General features: G+C 42.9%; 1 protein-coding gene across 4 annotated transcripts in view; it reads left to right on the forward strand.

Moving 5' to 3' along the window:
* Window positions 1-13,351, forward strand: part of CELF4 (CUGBP Elav-like family member 4) — a 2,081,001-nt gene that overhangs the window by 1,405,335 nt on the left and 662,315 nt on the right. The window contains exon 1 of one of the 4 annotated variants that reach the window (XM_033935327.1): window positions 11,623-11,904. The exons of the other annotated variants lie outside the window; for them this stretch is intronic. Coding sequence (XP_033791218.1) covers window positions 11,883-11,904 — 22 coding nt within the window. The 5' untranslated portion in view covers window positions 11,623-11,882. Of the gene's footprint in view, window positions 1-11,622; window positions 11,905-13,351 lie in introns of those variants that run through there. 4 annotated transcript variants of the gene reach the window in all.

Genomic DNA, 13,351 nt, shown 5'->3' on the forward strand with positions numbered 1-13,351 from the left:
TAGCTTTCAATCCTTAACCCTACTCCTCTGCCCTCCAATCCAGCCAGCAGATTAACTGTTCCCCTTAACTGTATCCATGACATCCTGTTTGTCTGTTTAGATTGTAAGCTCTTTGGAGCAGGAACTGTCTTCTTTGTCACTCTTTACAGGACTGAGTACATCTGGTAGAGCTATAGAAATAATTCATAGTAGTAGTAGTAGTGTGCAGCGTTTCAGTCTTTGGGAAGCAGAACTGAGATTGTGATGTCATAATGCCTCATTCCACCAAAAAGAGCCAACCTCATCATGATGTCACAATGGCTTGATTGTCCTGTACTACCCTCTGCCCTCCAACCCAGCCAGCAGATTAACTGTTCCTTAACTGTATCCATGACATCCTGTTGGTCTGTCTAGATTGTAAGCTCTTTTGAGCAGGCACTGACTTCTTAGTGACTCTGTACAGCACTGCATACATCTAGTAGCGCTATAGAAATAATTCATAGTAGTCGTAGTAGTGTAAAGAGTTTGTCTTTGGGAAGCAGAGCTGAGCTTGTGATGTCATAATGCCTCATTCCACCAATAAGAGCCAACCTCATCAGTGATGTCACAATGGCTTGACTGTCCTGTACTCCCCTCTGCCCTCCAACCCAGCCAGCAGATTAACCCTTCCCCTTAACTGTATCCATGACATCCTGTTGGTCTGTCTTGGCTGTTTAGATTGTAAGCTCTTTCGAGCAGGGACTGTTTTCTTACTCTTTGTAACTCTGTACAGCGCTGCGTGCGTCTGGTAGCGCTATAGACATAATTAATAGTAGCAGGTAGAGGAAAATAGAAAGCCACAATATTATATCATCGTGTCTTCAGCAGGACTACGTCTGAACAATTATCAAGTAACATAAGTTTTATATTCACTTAAAGAAGGCTTGGACAAACAGATGGGTTTTAAGCAACTTCCTGAATTGCAGAAGATTTCCACAAAAACGTAACGTTCTGGACAAAGCATTCCACATCGATGATCCCGCTATAGAGAAACAGATTCAAAAGAAAAGAAAGCTGAACACCTACATATCTCCCCTTAGTGCCCTAATATTTCTTCACTCAATGTGGAATTAAATTCTGTAATTCGCTGCTGGAGAATGTGGTGAAATCCAAACCTTTTTAAAACCCTGCTAAGCTAACTGATTTCACCACATTCTCCAGCAGAGAATTACAGAATTTAATTCCACATTGAGTGAAGAAATATTAGGGCACTAAGGGGAGATATGTAGGTGTTCAGCTTTCTTTTCTTTTGAATCTGTTTCTCTATAGCTGGATCATCGATGTGGAATGCTTTGTCCGGAACGTTACGTTTTTGTGGAAATCTTCTGCAATTCAGGAAGTTGCTTAAAACCCATCTGTTTGTCCAAGCCTTCTTTAAGTGAATATAAAACTTCTTTTGAGTTATGTTTTTATTAGAAAGCGGTGTACTAAATCGAAGAACGATGTTACTTGATAATTGCTCATAAGTAGACCTGCTGAAGACACGATAATATAATATTGTGGCTTTCTATTTTCCTCTACCTGCTACATAAGGGGAAATTTTAGGGCACTAAGGGGAGAATTCATCAATGGGCCCACATAAGGACCCATTACATAATCCAGTCAGATGTCAATAGTCAATGCTGGTGTCCAGAAGCAGCCCAATATTCATAGCCTAATTCTGCCTGCTGAAGTCAGTGCTTAAATAACTGCCTGCCACAGGCTGAATATTGACCAGTTTGTTTTTTTCTGGGTTAATTATTAATCAATTCTTTCTAGTCTAAGATCGAATGGTACTCACGCAATCTGTTAACCTTTCTGTACACACTATCAATGAACTCCAGGTTGAAAAGTTATCTTTACGTCATTTGCATAGGAGGAATATTTAATTCCCGAGTCAAGCTTTAAACTAAGACAGTTCTGGAGACTGCACCTTCAAAAAGATATAAACAGAATGGAGTTGGCCCAGAGTAAGGCTACTAAAATGGGCCGTGGTCTTCCTATTATGGCATACGGGACAGACTTAAAGATCTCAATATGTAGACTTTGGAGAGAGGAGAGGAAATATGATTGAGATGTTTAAATACCTACATGGCTTAAATGTGTATGAGGTGAGTCTCTTTCAATTGGAAGGAAACTCTGGAATGAGGGGGCATAGATGAAGGGGAAAGGGGGATGGATACAGAAGTAACCTCAGAAAATACTTTTTCACAAAAAGGGTGGTGAATGCTTGGAATTGTCTCCCAGTGGAGATGGTCTCTACCTGATGTCAAGAAAGCTTGGAACAGTATGTTGGATCTCTAAGGGAGATGAGAGGTTAGTAGATGGTATGGTTAGGTAGACTAGCTAGGACATGTGGTCTTTATCTGCCTTCATTTTTCTATGTTCCAATGTTTCTTATAACTTCTCTTTGATGTAAGGAGTTCAGTATTTGTTGATAAGCTTTGTCTCTATTATTCCCCTTTATACTTATCACAAAGTCAGTTTACCTATACGGGTTACCTCACCAGGTCTATAGATATCTACAACTCTGCCATAGTATCCGTGTTGTTTTTGGTCCTTATCTAGCCGCCCTTCACTTCGGCTCTGATTCTTATGCTCCCTTGTTGCATCAATGGAGTACCAGATCTCATGTGATGTCTGTTATTTGTGGCACCCTTGTCTCCTCGGTAGCTGACCGATCCCTCCCCATTCAGCGGATGTGGATTAGAGAATGACACAGTGACAAAATTCATCACCGTTCCCGTCCCCGCGGATAACCGCGGGAAATAATCTCATGTCATTTTCTAGTGTCTATTTCAACCTCGGTCCATCTACACCAGCATTCTTCAAAGCAAAGCTTGCGGTTCAGTGGTTGTGCCCAATTATACTCTGATTCTTTCCTCTCTCCTTAAAGAATGACATGAAGATGGTTTCCCGCAGGGACGGGAACGGTGATGAATTTTGTCACCGTGTCATTCTCTAATGTGGATGCAGGATCTTTCCTGTACTCTTTCTGAGAGACAATGGTATCGAGTGTGGAATTTTTGTAATCGTCCTTTGCATTCAGCCTCTGTTCTTCAATCTCTGTATTTTGTCTTCTCTGTATTTTGTCTTACACAACTCTTTTTGGACCCTGGCCAAGCAGCAGCGGGTCGCTCCGCACTCAACCGCCTGTTGCCGGTGCTGCTCTGTAGCTGTCGGCACCTTCCAACACTTGCTGTTTGATTGTACTTTTGTTTCTGGCTTTTGGTCGGAAGTGTGAGACATTGTCAGTGACATTTTACCTCTACAGGGAGCTGTGCGCTATGATCTGGTTGCGCTGCGCTCAGTGCTTTTGGAACCCTCTCTTAATAGACATCACTCCGCTTTGTTTGATATCCTGATAGCTTTGGCCATCAAGACTGTGCTACTTCATTGGAAACAACAGACTTTGATGTCCTCCTCTCAATATTTCTCAATGCTTATCAGTATGAATTCAGGGTGGCTGAACGATGACGCTCCCAGTCTTTCATCGGACGCTTCCAGTCTTTCATCGGACATTCCCAGTTTTTCTTCGGATCTGGACTCCTCTGCAATTGCATTGTGCTCGTTGGTCACCTGTGTGGCTGAACTTTGATCTGTGCACCTGTTCTTTTCCCCCACTGCTCTCTCGTTCTGTATACCTTGCCTTATCTTTGGAACTCCCTTGTGGGTACTGTAGACCTCTGTGCCCTTGTTTGGCTTATGCCTTATCCTTTCATTGTGCTTATTTGCCTTACGGCTTTCCTGGTTGTTGACTGTACTGTTTGGTTTTTCAATAAATATGATCGACGTAAAATAAGAAAAGAAAAAGTCAGTAGACCTCGTTAAAATCTCTATTTTTCAGTGCAAAAAAGTGCAGCAAAATGGACTCAAATAATTGTTATTCTTTCTTACCTCTGTTGCTTTCAACATCTTATTAGCTGTCCTAAATAGCTCTTTGGAACCATTTTGAGCATTATCAACTTGATCAGTAGAATACTTCTCTTTGCTTGGCAAATTTCCTGCCTGTACAATGTAATGTTAGCCATCCACTCTACTTTGTAATTAGTCTAACCCATCGATCTCCACTGATGTTCTAATTTCCAGCACATCTTTTTTATGGTTCTTTTAAAACCCTCAGTTAACCAGGAGGATGTTCGTTGTCTATTTAGATACACCCACTATAGAGAAGCCGTGATGTCAAGTACTGTCATTACTGTTGAATTCCAAAAAGTAACTAATTGGTCTATCTCCATTGGTCTATCTTCAAGACATTTAAAGCTTAAAACACTAGGAAAACATTCTGCATCTAACCGTCTTCTCCAAATAATCTTTCTCGTAGATTATACCCTTTCAAATGAGGAGCTGTTAATAATAATGGATAGAAAGAGCAAGTCTGGACATAAGCTTACTTGGGAATTTCAACTTTGCAGTAACACTGTATGTAATAAATCACCTGTTTGAGGCGTTAGCCCCTGATTTATCAATGTTCTCCATTCTGGTCAAAAATTTAAAACCCCGCACATCTGCCCGTCTTCTAGATCAAGGCTTCTCAACTCAACCCTCGGGACACACCTAGCCGGTCAGATTTTCATGATACCCCATGGAAGGTTCATTGTGTGTATCCCGAAAACCTGAGTGGCTAGGTGGGTCCCCAAGACTGGATCGAGAATCCCTGTTCTAGAGGTAAATTGAGATCACCCATCACCATCATTGCTTGGAATTTAATAATAAGTAAGTAATCGATGCTCCCAATTCCTCTAATGAAACAACCTTAGCTGATGCCAGACTGAGACATACTGAACCAGAATGTAACCCTTTAAATATATTTTTCCTAATGTTTCATGACTGTAAGTTTTTGTAATTATGTAATATTATTTGTTTTTTAATAATTACCCCAAGTTTTTATTTATTCGTTATTGTTTGTACATCGCCTAGAATGTAGATTAGGCGATTAATCAAATCACATAATAAACTTGAATCCTGTTTCCAATCCGAATCACAAGTATACTACCCCAACTGTATACTACCCCGACAGCTCTTATGTCTGCAGGTGTCATACATATGTTGGTGCAGTGGGTTTTGCAGGGCTCACACTTTCCATCACAAGTGTACGTCGAAGATCCCCTTGCTGTTCTAAAGACATAAACGACATTCGTTATTTGAGTATCCATAGATTAGGCAGCATTCATTATCTGCGTGCATATGGCGGCCATATGACAAAATAACATGGGAATTTTCGTACATCTTACATATAAGCCTCAACAAACAGTTGTGTCTTTTATCAGTGTCTTAAAATTAACACAGTCTGTGCACAATCTCAAACGTCCAGTCAGATTGTTCATACTTCAAGGCGAGGAGCTCTTCTGCCTGTCTGCCAGTCAGATTGTTCCACAGAGGTACAAAAAACATTTTTGGTTTTCTAGTTACATAGCGCACTCCCATTTCCTTAATTGCTGTCAATCTAATCCCCCTCCCCTCTGATCTCAATGTTCTTCCAGGTTCGTAGATCTCCCACAATGCATCGAAACATGCTGGCGGGCCGACCTATATAGAACCCGATGGACTATCGTGAGGACTTTGTGCAGCCAATGAAGTTGTTTCAAGGCAGGCGAAAGGCGCGCCATTCTGGCTGTGTTTGTAATCGGCCTAGCGGCCAAATTCGTTGCCAACTGCAAGGCCTGGTTCTTTGCCTGTGTCAATCCGAGATAGACTGAATTACAGCAATCCAGTTAACTCAGCGGGTACAGTTAGCACAGTCTTTCAGCTGACCCATCTGTGCCCTCTTTTACTAAGTCGCGATAGAGGTTTTTAATCGCAGTCCGGGGCGCAAAATGCTTTGATGCTGCTCCGACGCTCACGGGAATTCTATGAGCGTCGGAACATTTAGTACTCCGGTAAAAACCTTTTTCACGGCTGAGTAAAAAGGGGGGGGGGTTATATGCTTACTTAACCAGTAAGCAGAATGAATATCTCCACTAACCAGTTAAATGTTGGGTTTGCCCAAGATCTGCCCATGGACCACCTCTGACCTAACTGGTTAGTGCACCGACAGAGGGGATATTCAGTGCCACTAGCGGGTTAAAGGCCAGCTAAGCAGGGTTTAACCAGGCAAGATGTTCTCCAACCTGGTTAAACCTTTTTAAATATTGACCTCCTGAAAGGTGATTTAAAGAAATATGACTATTGACTTATTTATTTTGTTTTAGGTTTGTTTTTTGTTTTTTTAATTGAAAATTGTGTTCCATCTAAGAGCTCAAAATATCTTACCGCAATTTAACAAATAAAGGACGTTTAAATTTTATGCATTGGCTTCCATCGCTTTGCAGACTTGGCTCCGAGAAAGCATCTACCCCCTTCTCGTATGTACACAAATGCAGCCTTTCCAATGATGCACCACAGTGAGATCTTACAACAATGCCCAGGTTTTTCAAAGATCGCATCCCCACCCCCCACCCCCCTTTTTAGGATTATTCCTCTAGTAATCTTCCCCTCAGCTGTTCTTCAGATCCCAGCGACTCCCGGTTTAGGAGATGAAAGGTTTAGAGCCTCCCAGGTACAGCACTGGCCGCTTAATCTGCTCCCGCTATTTCAATCTTTTTTCTGTAAAGGGCAAATAGTAAATCATCTCTCTGAAAGTTAATGGAGCATTACCGCCAGAAGAAAAACTAGGTTTCAGGCAGCAGCATGTGCAGGCTGAGATTTGCTTTAAAGCTACTTACCCGTTCTTTCTGTTATTAATAGTTTTATTATATTTTGGCAAGAACGCATTCGGTGAAACATGTCTGCGGAATATGTATAAATTTCCATCGAGAAAGAGAAACCTTCCAGTCCTGCCCAAAGATATTTTTCCTCCAGGAGACATCCTTCATCCTGTTATGTGTCTAAAGCAACAGAGCTACATATGACTAGCCACAAACTCAATTGTTAGCTTATGGCCTCTAGTCAGCCAAAATTATGCAGAGAAATAAACCGCTATGGGAGAAAGGGGACCATCCCTTGGATTGGCCTAAATGGCTTCTCTTTTTTTTTTTTTTTTTGCATCTTAAGGAAAAATACGGCCTTACACAGAACATTTCCATATTGCAAGCTATTTGCCATGGCCTGTGAACCCTATAGAATTGAAACCTATAGGTATTGACTATTTTCCACAATGGCTGATTGAGATGTCAGGGCAAATCATGTCATGAGTTCAGTGCCTGCAGCTAGAAGAGAGAGAGAGAGAGAAAAAAAACACCTCAAAATCACTGAAAAGTTCAAGCTTGTGACTTCAGCTGGTACCCAGCTCCTGGAAAGAGATCAAAACATTAGCCGGCATGTAGAAGCTTTGCAAGTGCTGTGCAGATATGTTAATTCAAACAGAGGTTAGGAATATATAGTGTAGTTACTTACCTGTAACGTAGGTTCTCCGTGGACAGCAGGATAGTCAGCCATATTTATCAAGTGAATAGATTCAGCGTTTTGCATGCTTCTGGCAGGAAGAGTATTGGGATTTCGTGTTTCTTCAGTAGCTCTGATGTAACTGTTTAGCCAGTCCATAAAGAGTCCAACAGAGAAAAGAACCCCCCCCTCCCACCACCACCACCACCACTACGAAGTAACAACAGGAAACAAAGGAAAGTGGGGTTGGACAAAAGTCTATCCAAACAGACAGGAGCCACAGGTCCAATATACCGTATTTTTCGCTCCATAAGACGTACGTCTTTTTCCCCAAAAGTGGGTGGAAATGTCTGTGCGTCTTATGGAGCAAATATTGGGTCACAGACTGTGATGTGCAGGTGTTCTCCCTAGCGTCTTTTAGCCGGCGCTCCGCAAGAACTGACGGCAGCCATTCAGGGAGCGGCGCGGGCCCAGGCTGGAGCACGAAAAGCTCACTCCTGCCTTGTGCGCCGCTGGCCGTGAGATCTGAGGCAGCCGTCCAGCGAGGGAGGGGCTCAGCGCGGGGCAGGAGCGCAGAAAGCTCGCTCCTGCCGATACACCACTGGACCACCAGGATATAAAAAGATACCGGGGGGGGGGGGGAGGATAAAAATTGTTAGTCGACTGGGACAGATCCCTCCTGTCCCGTCCTACCACTAGACCACCAGAGGGGGGACAGGGCACAGAGCCTGGCAGGGAGGAGGGCTGAGTGCAGAGCCTAGAAAACTAGAAGAGTGCTTGACCCTAAGTCTCTCCTCATTTGTTAATGACTGTGATGATGGTTCTTAATACTGCTGTTGACTTTACATGGTTGAAATGTTATTCTGCTATATTTTATTAAATATATTAGTACACCATTTGGTTAAGAATATATTTTTTTTCTTGTTTTCCTCCTCTAAACCAAGGTGTGTCTTATAGTGTGAAAAATACGGTATTTTTTGAGCCCCTGAAGAGGGCATTTTGATACGCCGAAACATGGTATTGTGTTAGGTCAACACCTCTGATTTATAGGGCTCCTTTAACTAAGCTGCGATAGCGTTTTTAGCGCAGGCAGGATTTTAGCGTGTGCTAAACCTGCGCTACATGGCTAGAACTAATGCCAGCTCAATGCTGGCGTTAAGGTCTAGCGCATGCGAAAACTGCTATCTTGGTTTAGTCAAAGGAGCCCATAGTGGACCTTTGGCTCTTGTCCGTTTGTAAAGACTTTGGTCCAACCCCACGCAACTGTTTAGCCAACCAAGCAACAGCACTCAGGGAGACGGTATACTCAGTGATGGTGGTAGAGGCAAAACCAGTAGTGAAGTTCAGGAAAGCCTGGGAGAGGCACCAAGCATCCTTTAGCTTGGAGAAGGGAGAGAAAACCAGATACTAGCTGGGCTGCATGGCATTGAACTAACAATAATGAGTCAAAATGTTGTGTGATCATGGCACCGAGGTACCCCCCTCTTCAAACCCAGCATGGACCCAAAAAGAGGGAGAAAAAGCCTCAGACTAATGTAGCAGTAGAGAACCAAAAGATACAAATCAAAACTGCTTTTGATACTTTCACTGGCAAAAAAACTTCCTCACAGAACAGCTCAGGTTTAGAAAAGGGCAAAGTCACTCGGAGGCACGTTCAAGGACTTAGCTGACAAAAGATGACTTGAGCTCCAACGCTGTCACATCTTCTCCAATCTTCCCAATAAGCGACCTTGTTTCACCAATGTTTTGGCTCAACAGGGGAACAAACAATACAGCCTTGAAAAGTGCAGCTCCAGAACAAAGAAAACAGACAAGAGCACTTAAAGCCCTCCCTCCAACACAGACCTCACTTCTGGTCCAAATCAACCAATCAGCACTCAGCTCAGCTCTTACTAAACACAACTGATTGGAGAAAATCAAAACATCAAAAAAGAAAAAGCAACAATGTAAATAATACTTTTTCTTTTTTGATGTTTTGATTTTCTTCAATCAGTTGTGTTTGATAAGAGCTGAGCTGAGTGCTGATTGGTTGATTTGGACAGAAGTGAGGTCTGTGTTGGAGGGAGGGCTTTAAGTGCTCTTGTCTGTTTTCTTTGTTCTGGAGCTGCACCTTTCAAGGCTGTATTGTTTGTTCCCCTGTTGAGCCAAAACATTGGTGAAACAAGGTCGCTTTACTTCCATTGCTTTTTCTGGAGCCATCTGGTAACCCTATGACTGAGACCCCTTAGCAAGTCCATTTTACCTGAACAAGTCAAGACATTAATAGTGCACGCTAGACCTTAACGTCAGCATTGAGCTGGTGCTAGTTCTGGAAGCGTAGTGCGGGTTTAGCGTGCGCTAAAATCCTGCGTGCGCTAAAAACTCTAGCGCACCTTAGTAAAAGGAGCCCTAACTGCTTAAGTCTACATAAGCAGTTCACATTACTCACAAAGAGGTCCAGTTCAGTGTCCAAAATACATGGTTCAGGGCAAAATATCAAAGTTCTCGCAAGTCACTTCATAGTGAAGCATCACAGGTGGCCATGTCCATGTACCAAAGCCTGGCTTAGCTGCTCTTCAGTTACTGGAAAGCAAGAAAATATGCCCAAAGATCCTTTCTCAGTATCTTGAGTCCTATCCTGCTCCTCGGGGGTCTGGCAATTGGGCTCGATATCAGATACAGCTTAAGGTCTCTTTATTTGCATAAGGCTGAGCTCTCTAGGGCCCTCTGGTGGCTGAAGATGCAGGGCACCAGCTGAAGATCGCCTCTGATCTGAAATGCGCTTGCTTAAATGTCATTTCAACAGAACAAAATCAAATTTACCACGATAATGTATTTGCAGATAAAAGACATGTAAACTCCACAAAACAGGGCAAGTACTAAAGCAACACTTAGTACTTATAGAACCACAAAACAACAGGAAACTGGTTAAGAGGAGGAAAAGACCTTGTGTCTCATATAACAACCGGCACCATTATAGATGCTATAGGCACTGCTAATATTTTCCCATTTAGCTACCTGTCATCACATGCATTTAGAGCTTTCTTGAGGATTTAATAAGAAGCAGGAAATGTTGGGGGGACCATCAGATGGGTTAACAGCAATGCGGAGGAGTCTGTACATTAAATTCATCCTATGCATATGCTCATCTTGAGCATCTATACCCTAGTACACATTCCCTACGTATGTAAAATCTAAATCTTACGTATTTATGAGCAAAATGCCAGTGTCGTGTACTGTTTTCTTCCTACATTTATGCATAGAAATCTCTGGAATGAGTTTTGTGAAAGGGAGACTTCAAAGAAACTGTTCCTGATCTCTGAAATACACAGGTCCTGCCTGGTATCACCCATGACATACTTGTAGATGTTTCCTGCCATTTTCTCATTTAAATTTATTTCTAGAGACATGCCATTGCATTCCAACCAATCAGAATGAAATTATAGGATAAGGGGGGGGGGGGGGTCTGGAAGTTTTTACTAGCTCTTTTACTCTCCCACCTCATTTAGAATCTGCTTTAACTAGTGCTATAGTGCCATGATTTTATTTTCCAGTTACCCTAGAGGGGAAGAGGATCGCCCCCCCAACCCACCCTTGCTGTACTGTGTCACCTTCTTTTCTCGATTAACTTACCATATGAGCCGCAGCTCATGACTTCCTTTGAAAAAAAAAAAATAAAGGTTATGAATACACCCTGAATCTCCACTGTTGAGAGATTATCGGCACTTCTTCCCTCTGGAGCAGGAAAAGTGGTCCCCGCCACACATCTCCATCTACTCACGTAATAAACAGAAGCCAGGCCTGGATAGCAGACTCCTCCGCATCGCTATTAAACCCCCCAACATTCCCTGCTTCTTATTAAATCCTCAAGAAAGCTATAAATGTATGTGACGACGGGTACCTAAATGGGAAAATATTAGCAGCCATTGAATTATTATATACCGTACCCTTTTCTTGGAAAATTTTAAGACTTTCATGGCTTGGCAGCAGCGAGTCTACAGCAGGAAGTGATAAAGTCATCACAAAAACTAAGTAAACCAGATTAGAAAAGGACCTCTTCTTAATTTAGAAAAAAAGAAGAAGGAGAAAAAAAAAAAAGAGATGGTTTAGGCTTGGCCGGCTTCCAAATATCACTGTGCAGTGAAGCAGAGAAACACATTTTAGAAGGCAGAATGGCAAAAGTAACTTTGAAGAATTGGTTGCCACGGCAACGGGCCTGTACATACTTAACCACAAACACCGACTGACAGTGTGATATTCCAGGGCTCTGCCTGCCTCAGAAGGATGATAAATTCGACCCGGGTCCTCTGCTAATCAGGCGCCACTGGACTCGGAGAATTTCTGTGTCACTCTGCAGGAAAGCCTCTCTGCCTCCGGGCACGTGAGCTAATAGAAATGACAGAACTGTTCATGATCTACCGTTCTCCCCTGATACTCGGAGAAAGCAGAATACATTGCAGAGGAACTCAGCCAATCAGATTGCGGCGTTATCTGGACATTTTGAGGCTCTTGCCTTTGGCGATGTCATGCAATAAAACAACCCAATGACTCCGAGAATGACAAGAGGTGGGCGGCAATTTTATTTTCGACTTTATAGATGTCTCCGTTTTCTTTTATCCCCCCCCCCCTGACTGATTTCCTTAGGACAGTTCGACCTGCTTGCTGACCTCCTCTTGGTTTCATGCTGTACTGCAAATCAAATAGTGGTAGGGATCGCCCCCCCTTTCACAATAAAACGGTAACATTCAGTAAAAGTGATGGTAGATAAAGACCTGCATGGTCCATCCAGATTGCTCAGCAAGATGGCCAGAGCCACAACTGCCACTCTGTGGAGGTTATACCCTTTCATGATTGAACACAGACATCACAACAAGGGTAACTTTCCATTTGTCACCATAAGAACATAAGAATCTCCATACAGGGACAAACTGAAGATCCATCCAGCATAGTATCCTGCTTCCAGCAGTGGCCAACCCAGGTCCCAAATATCTAGCTAGATCCCAAGTAGTAAAACAAATTTTATGCCATTTATCCAGGAATAAGCAGTGGATTTTCCCAAGCCATCTCAATAATGGCCTATGGACTCTTTTAGGAAATTATCCAAACCTTTTTTAAACCCTGCTAAGCTAACTGATTTCACCACATTCTCCAGCAGCGAATTACAGAATTTAATTCCACATTGAGTGAAGAAATATTTTCTCCGGTTTGTTTTAAATCTACTACTTAGTAGCTTCATCGCATGTCCCCTACTCCTAGTATTTTTGGAAAGAGTGAACAAGCGATTCACATCTACCCTTTCCACTCCACTCAGTATTTTATAGACCTCTCTCATATCACCCCTGAGCCGTCTTTTCTCCAAGCTGAAGATCCCTAGCCGCTTTAGCTCTCCTCATAGGGAAGTCATCCCATCCCTTTTATCATTTTTGTTGCCCCTCTCCGTACCTTTTCTAATTCTGCTATTTCTTTCTTGAGATATGGCGACCAGAACTGTACACAGTATTTGAGAGGTGGCCATGTCTATTTAGGATTACCAGATTTCCTCTTAAAAAAAAAAAAAAAAAGAGGACACCTGGCCCCGCCCTGTTCTGCTCCCAGTCCCTCCCCTTTCAACCCCCAGCCCTGCCCCCAGCCCACTGGAGGGATAAAGGCACGACCCCTCATGAATCCTCCCATGGTTACTGTCCTCCTCCTTCACTCCTGAATGTGACACTAGAAAAGGAAACTAGGCTCCCTCATAACATGATGTGGTATTTATTTATTTTAAAAATTTATCAACCGCCTATTCTTAGGCGGCCTTACACAACAAAATGGAACAGACAAGACATAAGAACATAAGAATAGCCCCACTGGGTCAGACAATGGTCCATCAAGCCCAGTAGCCCGTTCCCACGGTGGCCAATCCAGGTCACCAGTACCTGGCCAAAACCCAAGGTGCAGCAATATTCCATGCTACCGATCCAGAGCAAGCAATGGCTTCCCCCATGTCTTCTTCAATAACAGACTATGGACTTTT

The sequence above is a fragment of the Geotrypetes seraphini genome, chromosome 1 (assembly GCF_902459505.1).
Source record: "Geotrypetes seraphini chromosome 1, aGeoSer1.1, whole genome shotgun sequence".
Classification (NCBI taxonomy): Eukaryota; Metazoa; Chordata; class Amphibia; order Gymnophiona; family Dermophiidae; genus Geotrypetes; species Geotrypetes seraphini.